Genomic DNA, 18,953 nt, shown 5'->3' with positions numbered 1-18,953 from the left:
GGTTTTTTGAGACAGGGTCTCACTATGTAGTTGAGACTGACCTGGAACTCACTATGTAGCTCAGGCTGGTCTCGAACTCACAGCGATCCTCCTGCCTCAGCCTCCCGAGTGCTGGGATTACAGGCATGTGCCACCACTCCCGGCTTCCCAACTTTTAATATCACACATGATACAACCCGGACTTCTATAGAGCACAGAAGGTACATGGCCACTCAGCACCTCAAGGCTTCCCAAAGTTGAGGCTTCCCAAGGTAAGTCAGCCTGGTACAGACAGGGAGCTCTACTGTAGAGCCTGAGCAAGGTGCAGAGCAGGCCAGGCAAGGCTTCTCATTAGGACCTGAAGGCTTTCTATTAAAGAAAAGCACTCTCTAACATCTTCATGGCCTATGAAGGCAAAAGAATGATAAATGTCCCAACTATAAGGTGGCTGAAACTGCAAACAGCTGGAAGTATTTCAACAAAGGAACAACTTCCAGGACGCTACCTCCTGGGGCTGTGTGCATGTGTGTGTGCGTGACACAGTTATTCACATTAATAAAAACTTAGTTGCTAGTCTCCCAAAATACAAACATTTCCTTCCCCCAAACCCAAGGAACTCCTCAAATTCTGCTGTTGTCTAATAAAGAGTTCCCAAAGGATCAGATTGAGATATAATAGTGATTGAAAGAAATGCATCTCTCTTTCTTATGTGACTAAAACAATTTTGGTGGGTTGACTATTTAGATTAAAAACAAAAACATGAAACATTAAGTAAAAATAAAATTAGCAATCACTGATATGGTAATGAACTTGTGGCCAGAAAGGAAAATTAATTGTTGGGTGTAGTGGTATATACCTGTAATTCCAACACTGGTTACTCAGGTAGGAGGTACTGGTTTGAGCCTAGCCTGGGAAAATTAGTGACTTAGTGAGACCCTGTCTCAAATATAAAAAATAAAAAAGGGCTAGAGATATAGCTCAATGTGAAGGTAATAGGTTCAATCCAGAGTATATCCAAAATAATTTTATTTGCATATTATCTATCAAGAGATAAGTAGGCTATGCCCAGGCACTTGGATTTAAAGTAGAACAAGCTGAGCACAAACTCAATCTTCACAGAGCCAAGCAGTGAAGCATGTGTATGTACACTGAATGGGGGCTGATGTATATTGCTCTTGGCCCACTGTCTTTATAGGACAGTCACAGAGGATAATGGCATCATTTTCTGTAATAAAGAACAACTGGCATCAGACTAAGAAAGAGCTCGCTCCTGCAGCTGTCAGGTGAAAGAGAACAGCAGACTGCTCTCTCAGTCTGCTTCCCTTCAGGTTATACTATGTTTCTCAGCACCTGAGGGTTCCACCCACTAGATACTGCAAGGATCATTGTACTGTGACCACCCCAAAAATACCTCCAGACACTGCCCAAATTGTCCCCAGTCTAGAACCACTGCTCTAAATCATTCAACTTCAGTTAGAACCATGCAAATATATACAGAAACCAAGAATCTGGGTAAATAAAATATAATGCTGAAAGAGAACAAACATTTCCAAAATGAAACTATTAATAAAAGATTATTGTGAGAAGACATTCTAGAAAAATTAGTAAAAACTTAATGGAAAAAAGTAGACTGTGAAGTAAAATTTTCTACCCAAGAAAAAAAATCTTTTTGAGTATATATTAGTCAAATTAACTTAAAATATTTCATTAATTAACTCTAAGGAACAGCACTTTCTGCAAAACCAAATAACCAAGCAAATAATGCTCATCAGTAATTCACTTATGGTGACTGTTTCTCCATGTACCATTCTTGCTGTTTTCCCCTTCAGTGTTTACTAAAGGCTTCCAAGAAACTTTGTAGTTCTCAATTTCAAGTAACTTCTTCCTTCATATTCTGTAAATTAAGTCATATGGTATTTTACACACCCATTGAAGATTTATGCGTTTATTTTGTTTTGCCAAACTACAATGTGACATGGTTTAGTGCTACAAAAATCCACAATTAGCTCTAGTATTTAAAAAATACTAATATGTCAGATTTCTGAAACCATAAAGAGCATAAAAATATATTTCCTTTTTAATAAGAACATTTGCTTTATCTTGGAATCAATGAAAAATATGTAGATATAGATGTAATTATTAACTGTAGAAAAGTAAATCCTTTCATTGAGGTAACTAGGCCAAAAATCACTTTTGGTACTCTAATATCTTTTTTTCACGTGACACATGACTATATCCATTTATGACATACAATGTATTGTCTGTATAATTGGGTAATGATCACATCAGGATAATTAGAACATTTATCACTTCACACTTTTATCATAGCTTTATGATGAATATATTCAACTCTCTTCTAGGTATTTTGAAATATAAAATCATTATTGTAAATTATATTCACTCTCCTGTAAAATATGCTGTAATATCTTTTAAAAAAAAGCAGTGCATAAACCACACATGACTAACTTCAATTTTAGCTGGCTAATGTTCAGGGAGGACATATATTTGTCTTGGAAAGTAGCACTTTTTAGCATTTTTTACTCAGATCTCAATTATCAGTATTAATCTCCACAAACTAATCATTATTTTATATATGGATATGATTTATTATCTCTATGAAAGTCTTCATAATTATTTAGTATTTTCATTTTTTTAAAAGGCATAGTAAGCATTCTAATACTGATATGCTTAAAACATTTATAAGATTTTTTAAGAATCCCCTTACTTTCTGTAGGGACACTATCTAAGACACGTGAAGGCAAGCATCACATTCTCACTACTAAACTACAGGCCTGAAAAATCCTTCTATCTTCCTTAAGTGCCAGAAGGTTCCAGAAGTTTCTCGTGACTATCTAACCCCTACTATACATCTAACCACATAAATAGTTATCAATATCCACTGAAGCAACTCAGTATGATAGTAGGCAGCATGTGTGATATGGAAACAGTGACAAAGGAAGAAAGGTCCAGAGGATGCAGGAGGAGGTGAGGGACATGAGGTGGGGGGCCACACAAGGTGGCATTACAGTACCTGACAGCCTGTGAGAGCAAGAGGAGTAAGAGAGACCAGGTAAGAGAGCGCTCACGGTGTGGAGTAGGAGCGGGACGCTTTTAGTGGCAGGCAAAGCCTCAGAGAGATGGACACAGTTGCTGATAGACTGGCTTCGCTTAGCTTCCATGAAAGATAAAGCAATATCATGTCAGAAGCATATCAAGACCTTTCACTACTTTTTAATTATTCTATTTCTGGGCTCTCCTTACACATTTAAAGGAAGTCATTTTAAAGTTTAAAGAAAGTCAGTACAGACTACAGTATTTAATCACAGTCTAAATAAATACAGCCAGCTTTCAGTCACTCTGAGACACAAGAATGGGCAATCACAGAGAACCTATTTAGTCTAGGGTGCCTTCTGTGCTTAGCTTTTCCTTTTTTCTACTCTGCAACAGAGTCATTTGGGCTGTTTATTTAGGTAAACATTTGCTCCATCCCTCCTAAAGGTCACAAAATGACCAGGCTGAGAGACGGAAAATATGGCTTAAGATGACAATATTTCGGTAAAGGATAAATAACTTAGAAACTTATTTGCTGAGAGATGACTGTATTCAAAAGCAAATCTTTTGTAGATTAATTATTCTAAAAGCTCAAGAACATATGACAGTTGAGTTGAATATTAAAAGATTTGGTATATAAAAGAAAACCACTAAACTCTCCATAAAACTTACCCTGTTGTATCATGTTTCATGTTTATTAAATTCATATTTTCTGGGTATCGACTTTATGATATTTTTAAAGTTTTCTATGTACTACCAGTAAAAGAAACATTTGAGAAAAGGGTGAATAGAGGAAATGTTTCATATATATAAAACCATAATGCATAAAATCAGTTTTTTCCTTAAACATACATATAAAGGTTTACTTCCTATATTTTTATGTACCTTTAATATTAATTTGAAATGAAAGGAACTACAAGTGATAGTGGCACATTTGCAAAAAGTGAAACAAATCTTTTCACTTTATTGTCCTTTCCCCCATCCTTTTCTATTAGATTTCCCAGGGAGAGGGCAATCTGCAACATGATTACAATGTAGGTCATGCATGTAAATGATGAATGTCATAGAACTGTCAAGCTGGCTCACTTCAAATTTCCTAAGAGATTTGTGCATCTCTCCATATATCAGAGACTTTTCATTTAAGTATTGTTTTAAAAGCTTTCCTGTTAGAAAACAAATGGTTCTCCTTTTTCTAGACATTTTAGAAATAAAGAAATATGGAAAGTTTTGTGTGGAAATTAAGACTTGCTCTGATCATGTGCACATATTAGACATCTAAATTCTTACCATCAAGCATACCCAGGGACAGAGTTTTCCTCTAAGACTGTTAGCTGGGCCTCTGAAGTTGTATTACAACACACTCTCTGTTAACCTCACAGCCATTTCTCTACTCCGTGACTGCTTGGTTATATTTTTATGTTTCATCTTCATTATCTTTCAAAGATAAAGTTTCCAATTAAAAAAATATACACATGTATATAATTCATGCCCTGGGGCCAGGCTTGTGGTGTTTAAGCATACATTCCCCAAAACCTTTGACCTGAGTGTATAACAGTGTGATTTCCCCCCTGTGAGTACTAACAAGCATAACCTGGCTGGCTGAACAGTGCTGAGTATTTTAAATACACTGGACCCTCTACCATACTGGTGGCTTATAATACCTGCTGGAAATGGGGGTGTAATGTCTTCTGTGACTGCAGTAGCCAAGCAATGGCACAAGGAGCACTCAGTGTACAGTAACTTGCTGCTTGTTAACATGTGAGAATAAAGTTTAAAAAGTACTTTTTGCATTAGTATTTTTACTGTAATTGTGATCCAAGAAGGGCAAGGAACAGCACAAAGTTTGAGCAGCTCAGAAATGTGCTAGCTTTTGTCAAAAACTTCTGATCACCTTCTTTTAAGAATCCAGTGATAGAAAAAAAGACATTTATAGGAGCTGGAGTGAGTTAGGAAATCAGTGAATGAGTGTCCCCAAAAGCTGAACATTACCAGGAATAAGTTCTTTCCTCAGTGAATAGTATGAACAAAATTGAGAAGCAGAATTGGAGATGCAGGTAGATAAGGTAGTAATTACCACTAAATATTTGGCAAAAATCATGAGATGTTTGGGTTAAAGAATATTTTTATTAAAAACTCTCAAAGACCTGTCATGTAAAGGTACAAGATCCCAATAATGAATGTAACTGTACTGTATACCTAAAATGTACCAGTAAACTCAATGAGAAAAAAAAACAAAACAAACTCCAACAGAATTCTAAATCATCTCTATTAACCTTTTAATAAGCAATATAAAGTACGTTAAGTTTGAATCGCTATTTTATGACCAGAGGGCCTTATAATTTTATGAAGTTAACATGCTGAAAGCCAATTACAGTTGCATGATATTACTGATGAGAAAACTATAGGAAACTGAGATATAGTTGTTTTAAACATAAGCTACAGCCTAAAAGCCACTGCAGAGAAGGAAACTTTATTTGTTCTCTTTAAATACTGGACACAAGCTTCAAATTTTTTTCTCTTCTTATTTTATGAGTGAAAGTCAGCAAAGCAGTCAGATCAGCTAGGAGTTCTTGGTCAAGTTCTTATTAATTCAAATAGGCTGTAAGAGACAACTTCCATCAACAAAAAGGTCAATTTCCAAAGAAGCAAAAAATGAAAATGTCTCCATCCAGTCCTGAAGAATGAGTACATCCTTTTTCTTTGTCAGAATGGCTACCACACTCTTTTTGAGATTAACACTGGTTTAATGATGACAGTAATGTGACTAATGGTGTATTAGGGATCTAGTTTCTTCAATATTCCAAACAACCCTCTGTTTCTTCTATTTTGCACAAATGTCTACTCAATGTTAACATCTCAAGGTTTTTTTCCCCCACAGCAGAGTGTTTTGAATTAAATATCAAGAGCTACAATTTGAAAAATAACTAGAACAGAAAGTCAAAAAGATGGAGAAATATTTCATCTAAATTCTGAGTAGAATTTTAAAACATTTAATTCCTGTTAGTCCATGTTAGATAACAGATAGATTTCTCAGAAATATTTAAATCATCGCTTACCAGTTGCTTTTTGGCGGACGTTATTTCTTGCCTTCTCCACCCCAGGTGCCCCAGATGTGGTGGCACTCCTGAATCGCATGGGCTCGGTCACATCTGGGTGGCTCCGCCAGCTGAGAGAAAAGGATCTCCCCACAGTGGTCCCTTTCTGAGAATCCAGAACACAGCCTGATGGAGAAAAGGTGAGAAAACACTGTGAAACCTAAATACATTACCATTCCTTCACTACCTATGTTGCTCAGCAAAGGAGTAGTACATAGAGTGACAGACAAAAGCAGACTTCTGCTGCAGACAAGGGATGCTTCCTTACACCACAGTGCAGGACATTAGCCATAGGCCAGCAACCTGAATGTCTTTATCACTGAATAATCTTCATCTTCATCATATTCACTTCAACACACAAAAGAATGTATTAATAACCCTTTCTCAATACAAGAAAATGTCAAATGAAGTTACACCACAGTTCCCAGGACACTTCTAAAACCACTACTGATAGCCAAAAATTCAGAGATCCTGATGTTAGAACAGTGCTGTATCCTGGAGACACCAACTCCTTCATAAATCCCCAGAGAAATCCAATTAGAAGCCCTAACGGAAATTTGGTCAAAGCAGCAAGATAATGAAAATCTATAAATAATATGACATCTTATTTTAGAAAAACTCCAAAAACAATTAAGCATTGCAATCAGAGATTCACCTTCTCCTATTTCTCATATTGTTCTGATCAGTTATTTCAAAGAGAGGTCATGAACCCAAAATATAGGAGGAAAGAGTGTTTCCATAATCGATATTTAAATCCTACTTTAGAATAAAGCAATACAAATTAGAAACATGTATTATAGTCACTATTACATAATTTGGTCTGTGCCACTATGAAACGTATGTTTGCACAGTAGAAGGGGAGAGAATATTGTAGAATGGTAAGTGTGTACATGTGTACATGTGCATGAAGATGTCAGGAGGCAGGAAATGTACTTAGTGAGGAAGTAAGTCCTTATCTCCTCTCAGTTCCTTGCCTCTATCCTGAAAGGTACTCTTAGCAAAGCAAACTCTTCTGGGCTAAGGATAATTGGCCTAGGCAGCCAAGTTCCCAGCTGGAAGCACATTGATCCTTTCAGACCTTGGTTTACATAGAGGCCCTTAGAGTAGTAAAAGAGAATGAAAAGAGTCAAGGGCCCAAGTTCTTGGCTCCCAACCCTACTTTCATTCCAAATCTCTACTGAAGACAAAAAATCAGTCCCTTAACTACATGTCATATGGCTAACTAATTACTGTGGTCAGTTCATATCTCCTGGAGCCACACCTACTGCTGTCCGTCCCATACTGACTCTGGGCTTCATCATGTGACTTAGTCTGGTAGCAAAACTATAAACAAGCAAAGACTTAAAATGCACTTGAAAAGTTTGAGCTTATCCCTTGCTGTTCCGGAAAACTTGAGCCATCACGTGGACAAACCTGAATCAGCCTGCTGGGTGATGAGATATGTGGCCTAGTCACACTGCTGTCCCCAGGACAGCTGCCTGGTTGACCATTGCATGGCTTTGTAGACTGCAAACACAGGAGTGAATCAAGAAAACACCAGCAAAACTGACCAACAGAATGCAGCCCAAATTGTCAACTATAACACTGTGGTCTAAGTAAATGGTTGTTACATGAAGCCACCAGATCATACAGCAACACTAACTGTATATAGCCTACACTACAATTATTATTGATGTGCTGTCTAAATACACTTAGCCATGTGTCCTCTTAATGGGGCTTTGAAGGAGAGATTTCTCCTATATCTTACAACCCATGAAGGTTACATATCATCTAAGGAAGAGGACTGTTTTTACCTGAGGTACTCTGTGTTCCTGTTGAATGAGCTTCAGTGAAAATCAAAGTCAAATCCAAGACCACACCTCACATCCCCCAGCAAGCACAGGACTGACACAGCAGCCTTACCTGTAGCTCTTCCTTGTCTGTGTTGCCCTGCTCCCTTCTCACATGATCTACTGTACTAATGCTTTTCTATGAATTGCCCCAAATATTTACAGTATAAATTGGAGTGCAGACAAATTAATTCAAAGACCATGTCACAGCCTTAAGAACTGTAACACACATAGAATGCCAAATTGTCATTCCTAGTAGAAACCTCCAGTTGTTTTTTTTTTAAATCTCAAAAACATCATTTTCATTTGAGATCCTAGGTCTCAAAATGGTTTTTACCCAGAAAAATAAGAACCAAAGGGCTTCCATCTGAAGCCTTGTTTCTTCACATTTCCTAGGCAGAGCAGGTCTTCATAGTGTGACACCTTCAGCTAGACTTGTCTGGTTTTGATTTCTGCCTGTGCCACTTCTGAACACTGTGACCTAGAATGGGCCCATCACTGTGAAGTCCCTGTACTTGAGGTTTATGTCTGTGGGACAGAGACAGTGACGGCTCGTGCTTCTCAGATTATCATGAGGATAGGAGACTGCACAGCCCTGGTCATTGCTGCCCAGCCTGCTCATCTTCCTCCTCTCCAGAAACACATCACTCTCACTAGGGGACAGAGCAGTAGAAGACACAACCTAGTACACTAAGGGACCCTCCGTGATGATGCAGTCACTGTAAAATGCTGTGTGTTTGTTTCACTGAGATGTAGAGACCCATTCCTCCCTGACCTCACTGGGCCTACCTTTGCCCCGTTGTTTCTTCTCTTTCTGCTCACTTAGCTTGTCCAGAGGTAGGTTTGTCAGCTCAACTCCGTACACAGTTCTCGCCAGCACTGCAGTCAGGGAGTCCATGATGTTGGCCCACTCACTGATGAGCTCCTCCCACTCAGTGAGGGAGGATAGCACACCCAGAAAGTCATCCCAGAGCTCCCGAGAGATGAACACGCAAAGGTTTGCTCGGATCCATGCCACGATGAGCGTCTAAAACCAACCGCCACAAGAGAACCAGATGGGGAGAGGTGTTAATACTGAACAAAGTATCTTAAGTCAGTATTATTAAAGTTTCAAAATGAGAAGTACTTTCAGATCTAGTTTTTCAAATTCTCAAAATGCATTTGTCTAATGTAATTAGGATTTAGTTATCGCTGTATACGATGCTACTGGTGATGCAGAGCCTCGGACCCAGCTCCCTTCTGTGTGTAAGCTCTAGACCTGCTCCTGCAGACTTAGGAGGGACGGGCCACTAAAAGGACCCAAACCTCAGACCCCAACTCTGCTCCTGCTGCACTCACTCTGCTCCTCCTGCAGGCTGTCCTCTGAGAGGGGCTCCCATACCTCCCCTTCCACTCTAGACCCTTGTTCAGAATCTCTTCTCATCTTAAAATAATGAAACACTTCCTTTGGCCCCAGATCTCCCATGGTGAAGCCAAACCTCCAAAAGGAAACACCACAGTGCCACACTCACTCCTCATCCTCACCTCCTCGCTTCCCTGACTCTTGCACCTTCTGAGCCTGAGACTCCACTGAGTCTTGCACACAGCCCAGAGCATGCCCTGGCCTCTTGCTGTTCCCAGGCTCCCCAGAGAGGGGCATTTGCTGGACCTTAGGCCCTCGCATATAGCAATGGTAGGCTGGATGCAGCACCCCTGTGCCTTTGCATGTGCTCTTCCTGCCCCTCCTCCATCTTGCCTCTCTAATGCCCACTTATTCTTCAGTTAGCAACTTGGACACCCTGTCCTCTAAAGATGACAAGTTACATATAGATTGTTTTTTAAGATAAAAAAAAATTTTAACACAGACACAGGAAAACTGAAAAATATGAATCTGTCTATAATTAGGCAGGCCTGTTCTGACCACTTGCAAAAGCATATTTAAAATGATTATTTAAAAATATTTGTTCTATGTGTTTCAATTCATGTTTACTATAGTTTTGTAAAGGATAAAAATGCAAAGTAGAACTAAAATAGTTAAATATATAAAAAAACAAGATTTAAGATTCATTCAAGATCTGGTAGTAACATGAATAATTTTTTTAAAATTTAGAACAACGTGAAAGAAAAAATTACATTTATGAATACTTCACTGAATATTTTTATTAAGGTTGAAATGCCAGTTTCATTTATATACTGCTATTTTCATAGGCAGTTTGAGGCCATTACCATACAGTGCATGCATACAATAAAAACAATCCTGACATAACAGTAGATGCTGATCTAATAATAAATATCAGTATGTTATTAGATAATAAACATAATCTCAGCAGAACAGAAGAGAGAGGAGAGATTAGAGATATGATGCTTGCTCACGGGGAGCCCTAGGGACAAAGCCTGCTATTGTGATGCAACAAGAGGCCCTGGACCGAGGGTACTCTTTGGCTTCACTTTGTTGACTAATTATAAAACAAGAAGGAAGGTTTCTGGTAGCCTTAAGATTCCTGCTACTGAGTAGCATCAATATATACACAGCTAGAAATCATCTATGTGGATCATGACAGCACTGCACACAGCGCAAAGCAGAGGAGTCCAGAGTTAGGAGTGAGCGGGGTTGGCCTCTCTGCACATGAAGACAGGTGCCCTTTTCATCAATTCTCCTTTTGAAAAGGAGAGGGAAGGAGAGCTCCGGACTCACCTGGCATGTCACCTGGGCCTGTCTTTGGTCTGGTAGAGATCCCTCAGCAGTGATACTCACTACTGCTTAGCACAGAAACTGTACAAACACTATAGCTCTAGGTGGGCATAGTGACACATGCTTGAAATCTTGGCACTGGAGAAGCTGAGGCAGGAGGATTGTGATTGGAAGCCAGCCTGTACTACATAGTGAGATCTTATGTCAAAAAAATTAAACAAATAAGTAAATGAATTTTAAAAACCCCACTCCCCAGTCACTGCCTGCCTCCCTCTGCCGCCATCTCAAGGGCTCCCTGACTGTCAAGTTACAGATCAGCCTGTGAACAGCAGAAGCACTGCTTCCCATACACCTTTAAGGTCAAAGTCAGCCCTGATAAAGATTTAGACATCACTTTGGGCAATTATTGCCATTAGGTAAATATTTAATTTTCCACAATTTGAAGAAAGCTTGCTACACAGATTACCTACTGACAAAAAATAAATAAATAAATAAATAAATAAATAAATAAATAAATAAATAACTCCAAAGGAAAAATCAAAAGAAGATAAACGAATAGTAACTTAGAAATTTCTTGTCCTTTTTAACAGTCTAAAAATGTCAAAAAGAAGAAAGCTCTACACAGATTACCTACTGACAAAAAATAAATAAATAAATAAATAAATAAATAAATAAATAAATAACTCCAAAGGAAAAATCAAAAGAAGATAAACGAATAGTAACTTAGAAATTTCTTGTCCTTTTTAACAGTCTAAAAATGTCAAAAAAATAAGTAAATAAAAAAGGCAAGCAAGCATCCGGCCATTGTAGACAGTCATGGAACAAATTAGTCATACTGAGCACACTTTCACTACAGTGTGATACTAGATGGTGCCCACCTGATGGCCTCCCCAGCTGTCCAGACTGCTCCCCTTTTCCCCCTTCTGGATCTCACATAAGGACTTGGGAGGTCAGCATATGACCCTGAATCCCAAGAACCCACACTGACCCCCAAGTGGGAAGGAGTCCTTTTTTGACTGCAGATTAGCCATGCCACCAGGAAGTGCCACCATAGAGGTCAGCAGCAGGACCTGTCAAACTCCAAAAAGCTCAACCTCCCTCTAAAACAACTGCAATCAGAGTCATAAACAATCATGAGCCCAAAATATTCCTCATGGAAGATCTGTCAAGATTTCTCCATTAATGAGGGAATACCCCCAAATACAAACAAACAACAACAAAAAAAAACCCACAACTCCACACTAGATTCTCACTTAATTCTGCACCAAGTTCTCTCTCTAATCCCACTGCACACCATGGTAGGCTGGACAGCTGGTAAGTGGAGCTCCTCACACTGGCCAGCAGGACAGTGCCTCAGCTCAGGCCCCTTCAACACCCCAGACCCGGGCCAGGTGCTTGGGAGGGTGCCGGCCTTGAGACCACTATGCAGGGCCAGGAAGGCACAGGCGGGAGTGGGGCAGTAACCGGTGCCACTCTCAGCTACAGCAAAGCAAAGGTGTGCATAGGTAAAACCCACATGCAAGGCCACTCCACACCACACAAAGTAGGCAAGGCCACCAGGGGTAAAGGAGCCATACTCAGGAAATGAGTTAGCCTGTCTGCTCTGCAGCATTTCGGTCCTCTGTTTACAAGCTGAGATCATAACTAAAATAACTTATTGCAATTTGATATGAACAGAAGAGTTACAATGGAAACATTTAGCTTTAGAGTAACTTCTCTTTCTGTCACCTTTACCTGCACGTGTTACCTGCTAGTCTACACGTTCCTTCCAGCCAACTGGGTAAGGGCAGCAGTGCCTCCTCCCTGAAAGCAGTATGCCAGTGCCTGACCCAGCTTTTGCTCACACACCTGGGTATCAACACCTGTATTCATGTAGAAAGTCACATCTTCTTTCCAAAACGCCCTAAATTCTCTGGTCCCTAAAACTATGGGCAATGCTACAGAAGGCTGCTGCCCTGAGGTCTGGGTACTTCTACCCTGCAGGTGTCCATCAGCCATCAGCCCACTCCTATTCCTTCCACAGTGCCTGTGGGATATGAAAACACAGCCCCACTGTGTCTGTGACACAATTCTCGCAATTCTGTCTCCTGGCCACACTGTCCTACTCTTCCAGACCATCACACTGGAAAGCAAACACACTGGTAAGCAAACACACTTGGTGCTGCCACCCTAAACCTTGCTGACACACATCCACCCACACCAGCTGCTTCCTCCCACACCAAGACCTCTCGCAGGTCTCATTCACACTTGCTACCTCCACTGCCTGGCTCACATTTTCTCTTTCATCAGCTCACTTTCAACCACCAACATAAGAGCCAGAGGTCCCCTGGCTACTGTCCTCCTCCCTGGGCGCCCAGAGCACCCACTTCTGGCTCTCCTCCAGCTCAATGGCTGCCTTTTCTAAGCATCTGGGCCTGGCTCCCTCCCTTCTGACAACCATGGAGAGGCCTCTTCTCTGGCACATTTGTTCCCTAGGTTACATGCCAGGCCTGGGGCTTAAACACAACTATTTAGCATGCTGACAGCTCTTGAGTTTTCACCTTATTCCCAGCTGCCATTCATCTTGTACCTCTCCAAATCTAGCTGTCCCTCCACCAAGGCCCTTGGCTCAGCTCTTGCCACCTTCCTAAGATCTATCACCATCAAGCAAATCAGGAAGAAGTAGATGGCAGAGAGGGGAAAAAAAGCCTAAAAGCCCAGCACTAATTATTTAAAAAAAAAAAAAAAAAAAAAAAAAAAAAAAAAAGATCACATTGTTTAGGACAGGGCTAAGAAAGATTTCTAAAAATTTGAAGTTAATTTAATATTACTCTTAACATTCTAATGATTAATGCTGATTTGCTGTAAAATCTGATTTATTTCTTGCATCTGCAGTGTTTTAATAAAAAAAGACTTACCCTAAACAGTAACCCTGCCAAGCTCTGGGCAAACAAGTCCTTTATTTGTTTATCCTTTGGCTTCTGCATGACAGCTTCTGTTATCCTGAGTAGTATTTGCAACATCTGTTCCCTGGGCCACCCAAAATAAAAGCTCAGATTAATAATCTGAAGGACCACATCTCCGAAGGACCTTATAGGTAAGAGAAATACTTTTAAGACCATCAATATTGATAATCATGTGTTATTCCAAAGTATTAAAAGTTTATATTCCATTTATATCACAAATACCACATTGTATAAAAATAAGCTGTTCTATGTTGCAACAGTTCTACAAATATGCCTGCTGAATCCAGGCCAACAGCCAGGAGGAGAGTTCCCCATCCAGCCTGACTTCCCCTGCAGAAAGGATGGGAGATGGTGACGGGGGCAGTGCCAGTACCTTAGACACAACGACCTCAGAATGAACTCACACAGCATTCTTTAGATTCCTACCCACAACTCTGCTTAACCTGGAGGCCTCCCTGTTGATCTTTGTGACAAAAAATGAAGCTGACTTTCTGGTCTTGTTTCTAGGGACACCTGCAGTCAGTACCTCAGCACAACTGAGCCCTGCAGTCCCAGAGCAGGCAGAGGGCTGGAAAAGTGTTCCTGGATGCCAACAGACACCTCACTGGGGCCTGTAAGATTCTGACTGCACCCTGATGCACAACTGCACTACATGGTCAGGACATTACAGTCACCATACACCAGCATTGTGGTTACCAGAAGCAGACTCTAGGTGAAAGGTCTCTGAAGAACATACAGCCTGTGGAGACAACATAACACTGCTAGTTATGGCAAGTAGTGGTTTAGGATGACAGACAACAGGGTATTTTTCCTGCATACAGCTGAGTTCTGTTCCTCTATCCGTGTCTGTTCAGTCTTTCTTTCCTGGGTTCTGCAGGAACACAGCATATGTGGCCTGTTGTGTGTACTCCAAGGGGAAGGTGATGGCACCTGGGTAGTGTCACACACTGGCCCACTCAGCTTTACTGCTCTCCTCGTTGGTGGTAAAACTGATGACAGAATAAGCTGGTCAGGCTGGAGGAGCTCCCTAAATCCCAGATCCTTTCTACTGTTCTCCCACCTCTGCTCTCACCATATGCAATGCTGCACCTCAATGACCTCCTCACGGTGCAGTGACATCAGAGGCGGCTGCCCTCTTGGCAGCTGGCCGCTATCGCAGCCCTAGGCCCACACTCTCTGAGCACTCTATTCCACGGGCTTGTTCATCCCTCCACATAGCCCAGGGATCCCAGAAAGTGCAGCTGGGGAAGAATAATCAAGTCCCTACAATGCGGGCATAACTCTGAAGAGGAGGATGGGAAGAAAAGGCAGTGGGGCCAGCCTGTTATTCTCCAGGCAGGTGCCCAAAGCCTGGTGGCACAGAAGATGGCAGTACCTGGTGTTACCACTGCCTGCTTACATCACACCATGCTTCAGGCCAGAAGCCATCCCTTCTGCACCAGCAGCTACATAGTCGTCACGTGAACATGGTAAGAACCAGACACATCCAGGGTTCTGAACAAGACCTCAGCTGCTGTTAAAGTAGCTGCTGTTAAAGAGCACAAGCTGAATGGATGCAGCAACCTGCAACAATACCGCATGGATCCCGGGTCTGGAACTAGGAGAGCATGGAATGCAGGGAATTCCAATATGGTGTCTCCCCCAGGTTGGAAAACCATTTCCTAACACAGGAGGAGCAAGCATGCAAAGTGACCAGCCACCAGTCTGGATCACGGCTGCTTCCTTCTGCTCCAGGAAACACTAGCTTTTGCTTAGTCCCCAATGGAGAGCTGCGCTCATGGTGTGATAGGCAGACAGGAGGAGTGCAGTGCTGGGATCCCCCACACGCATGTCTTAGGCAGGATTTCTACTCATCCACATGTCTCACAGCCACTGTTTGAGGACTACTGCCTGGCATCTCCCCATCACAGCCCTGCTGTAACCCACAGTGCCCTGGCCTCAGAAACTGTGCACACTGCCTGTTTCCTTCTCCACCTGGGGAGAGAGCAAGCTTCTGGGAACACAAGCTGGTCTGTGAGACACTGGTGCATCCAAGGACACAGGGTGCCTCCTCCTGCAGCCTGGCCCTGGCCTGCCGCACCTCCTACTTCCCACTCCCTTCTCCCCAACTGCTGCTTCCTGGATGTACCATCTTTGTCCTTTTCCACCATGGGGGCTTCTGCCTCTGCTGCTCTTGTAGGAAGGCTCCTATGTGACCTGCATATAGCTGCTCTCTCAGAAAGGCTCTCCCTGACCCATGACTTGGAACTTTCTGGGCCTCCCCACTACTCCTCACACCTAGAACTGGCTAAAGCTTATGTGTTTACTATGCTGAAGCTCTCCTGTGGCAGGGCCCTGTCTATCTAGCTCTCCACTGTACCCTCAACGGGAGAGGCTCAACAGTTACATATTGGGTAGAAAGAAAGAGATGAACAGGGAAAAGAGGGAAGGAAAAAGAACAAGAGAGAGAGAGAGGGAAAAGACAACAATCATCTTGTACTTAAATGTAAGATACCTGTCTGAGAAACAGGTCCCGTACCTTTCTACACTCCAATGACTATTTTGATGAGTATTTACATTTATTTCTACAATTTGTCTTTTTATATTTTTACACTGCAATCTCTGAATAATTAAGGAGAGCACAACTGCTCAATTTGATTTCCTAGAATTTTCACTAGTGTTGAAATAGTATTGTCAAAAGTATCCAAATGCTACTAGAAGCATGGTTTACAGAACTCACAGTTCTCACATACCCAGTACCACTGATACAGCGGTGGTCTAAAGAGCATGCCTCTCTGCCAGAAGATGCCAGCATTTCTCTTTGCCCTTGACATTACTCATATGGCATTTAACTCTGTTTAAATGGTACTGTGCATCACTCTAATATTCCTAGCTATAAGGATGGCTTAACTTGGCAAACAGTGCTAATTAAAAGACCAAGGAAGATGACACTGAAATTTATAGCTTCAAGCCATTGTTTTGACACTTGTGGTTTCTGTATTTGTGGACTTTTTGTAAGACAGGGCTCTTCAGCACCCACCCATGACCTTCAAAAGAAAAAGGCTAGACTCAGTGACCTGCAGCTCCTGCAGTCCAGGATACCTGGCTTCCTTCCTGCACACCAAGTGCAGACAGATTCCTAGTAAAGCACCATTCCCACCTGCTCTGGGAATCCAGCAGACAGAGTGACACTGTGGAAGTTCCCGTGCAGAATGACGCAGTCCCTGCTGATCTGCAATGGATGACGCCAGGGCTGGGAGCTGAGGCAGAAGAATACTGGGGACTGTGGATGGACTGATGGGTCAGAAGACAATGTTCAACAGGACAGACCTGAGAGGCATTTTAAGGCAGAACCGCTATGAAAGGAATAGGAAGACACAGGAAGAGACAGCAAGCTCTCTGGTCTGCTGCTGAAAACACAGAAACACCTAGCAAGATGGGATAGTGTGTTTAGTTGTTATAGGATGAGGACAGGAAATATCTAGCATACTCTCTACCTTGAGGAAAATAACAGAGAAACACAAAAAGAGAAAAAGGAAGAAAGGAAAAAAAATCATACTTTTACGAAGACACTGAATTTTTTACTGCACTATTTAATTAATCATTCTTATAATTCATCATTTTAAAAAATTGTTTTTCCAAAGTGAATTTAAAACATCAAGTTAAGCAACAAAAATAAATTTGCAACATTTCAGGATAATTAACCTCTCCTGAGCTTATGAACAATGACAGTATAAAACACCATACTGCTTTTCCACAGACTGTCTGATGATGTTTAAAATGGAAAAAATCTACTATTAAGTAATATGATTTAGTTTGAGAGCATTTTAAGAAACAATAATGAAAACAAATGAACTACCCAAGTACTGGGTATTTACCTTCTTTATAAATCACAGAAACTGTTACAAAAGACTGATTATTGTTTTATTGTTAACTTTGTAAAACCATTAAGTAAATGGAAACTTTAACATTTTAACTATGTTGGAGAACAGAAACATCTGTTTTGCAATATACTTTGAAACAAACTTACCATGTCTTTTTATTCATTGTAAGCTCCATTATCATACGCCTAAAAACAATCAAAACAGCTTTGCAAGCATCAACTTGCTCTTTCAAGAGCACAGGAACTTCAACGCAAGGTTCCAGCAGAAAAACATTTGCAGCATTTGTCAGAAATACCTGAAAATCAGTAGTTTTATATTAGAAAATATAACAACATATACATCTGACAAACATTGCCTAAAGATAACAATGCTAATTCTGTCCACCAACACACCTCCTTGGGCAATTTTCACACTGATTCTCTTTCAGTGTGGCATCAGGCACTGACAGTGGTTAACCTATTTTTAGTTCATTCTTGAAAATCACTAAAACAGATACTGAAAACCTTTTCCAAAGGGAAAATTATTATTACGTATAAGTGGTTCAACTTTAGAAGTATTATGGGTCATAAAAGACATGAAGATTTCCTTTTGATGCCCTCTCAATAGAAAAAGGTAAGAGGGAGAAAACTGATAGGATCTCGAATCCGGGTAGGAGAGGAGGGGAGGCATGCAGAACTCTGACAGAACTCTGATTTTACCAAGTCTCTCTACCTGTGGACTGCTGCTTCACAGTGGAGTAGGGCCATACCACCCAAGAGGCCTGGGCCCTCAAGGGGCAGCAGCGTGCTGGACAGAACTAGCCACACGGCCACACTGCTCACCTCCAGGGGCAGATTTAATAGGAGAAACAGATGGTCGTACAGTAGGATACAAGATCTAAGTGAATTCTTAATAGAAAACCAGATTCTGTAAAGGTTTAGACCATCAACAGACTATTCTATGCTCTGTCCTGGACCCTCAGGACCCACTGTCCGCTGCCAACAAGGGAGCTGGGTGAGAAAATTAAAGATGCACTGACCCTGGCTGTCAGGCAGTAAGCTGCTGCCTCGAACCACTACTGTAGAGGAGCAGTGTGGGACCTCTAAGGATGATACCAGCAGCTATCAACTTCAGGTATCGTGGAACACCAATCTGATGAGGATGGGTCAGCTCCATCTAACTGGAGGGACAGTCCTGTGATGGTTTACATCTAGATGTCCCCCAAGAGCCTCATGCAATCAGATTGGGGGGCTTTGGGCAGGTAGATGGATTATGGGGGCACCTGCTGTTAGGTGAGGTCAGACAGAAAGGGTAGGTCACTGAAGGCATGACCTGGAAGGGTTTCTCTCTTCCCATCTCCTCCCTTAACTCTCTGCTTCCTGTCTTCCAGGAGATGAGCAGCTTTTCCTTTCCCATGCCCCTGGACTAAACCATCTTGCCTTGGCGCCAGCAGTCTGGGACTGAAAATATGAACCAAAAAATAAACCTCTCCTCAGTTAGGGTGTGGGTGTCAGTTACTGGCACCCAGCAATGAGAAAGGG

At 41.4% G+C, this 18,953-nt stretch overlaps 1 protein-coding gene across 1 annotated transcript in view; it reads right to left on the bottom strand.

Moving 5' to 3' along the window:
- Positions 1–18,953, bottom strand: part of Ralgapa2 (Ral GTPase activating protein catalytic subunit alpha 2) — a gene marked incomplete at its 5' end in the record, with an annotated part of 268,892 nt that overhangs the window by 172,654 nt on the left and 77,285 nt on the right. The window contains 5 exons of the mRNA XM_033761011.1: positions 3,011–3,151; positions 6,087–6,251; positions 8,744–8,981; positions 13,523–13,634; positions 17,580–17,728. Coding sequence (XP_033616902.1) covers positions 3,011–3,151; positions 6,087–6,251; positions 8,744–8,981; positions 13,523–13,634; positions 17,580–17,728 — 805 coding nt within the window. The remainder of the gene's footprint in view (positions 1–3,010; positions 3,152–6,086; positions 6,252–8,743; positions 8,982–13,522; positions 13,635–17,579; positions 17,729–18,953) is intronic.

This window comes from Fukomys damarensis, unplaced genomic scaffold (genome assembly GCF_012274545.1).
Source record: "Fukomys damarensis isolate Sample0158 unplaced genomic scaffold, DMR_v1.0_HiC HiC_scaffold_7, whole genome shotgun sequence".
Taxonomy (NCBI): Eukaryota; Metazoa; Chordata; class Mammalia; order Rodentia; family Bathyergidae; genus Fukomys; species Fukomys damarensis.
Note: the sequence above shows the minus strand (reverse complement) of the source record. Positions and strands in the feature narration are given on the sequence as shown.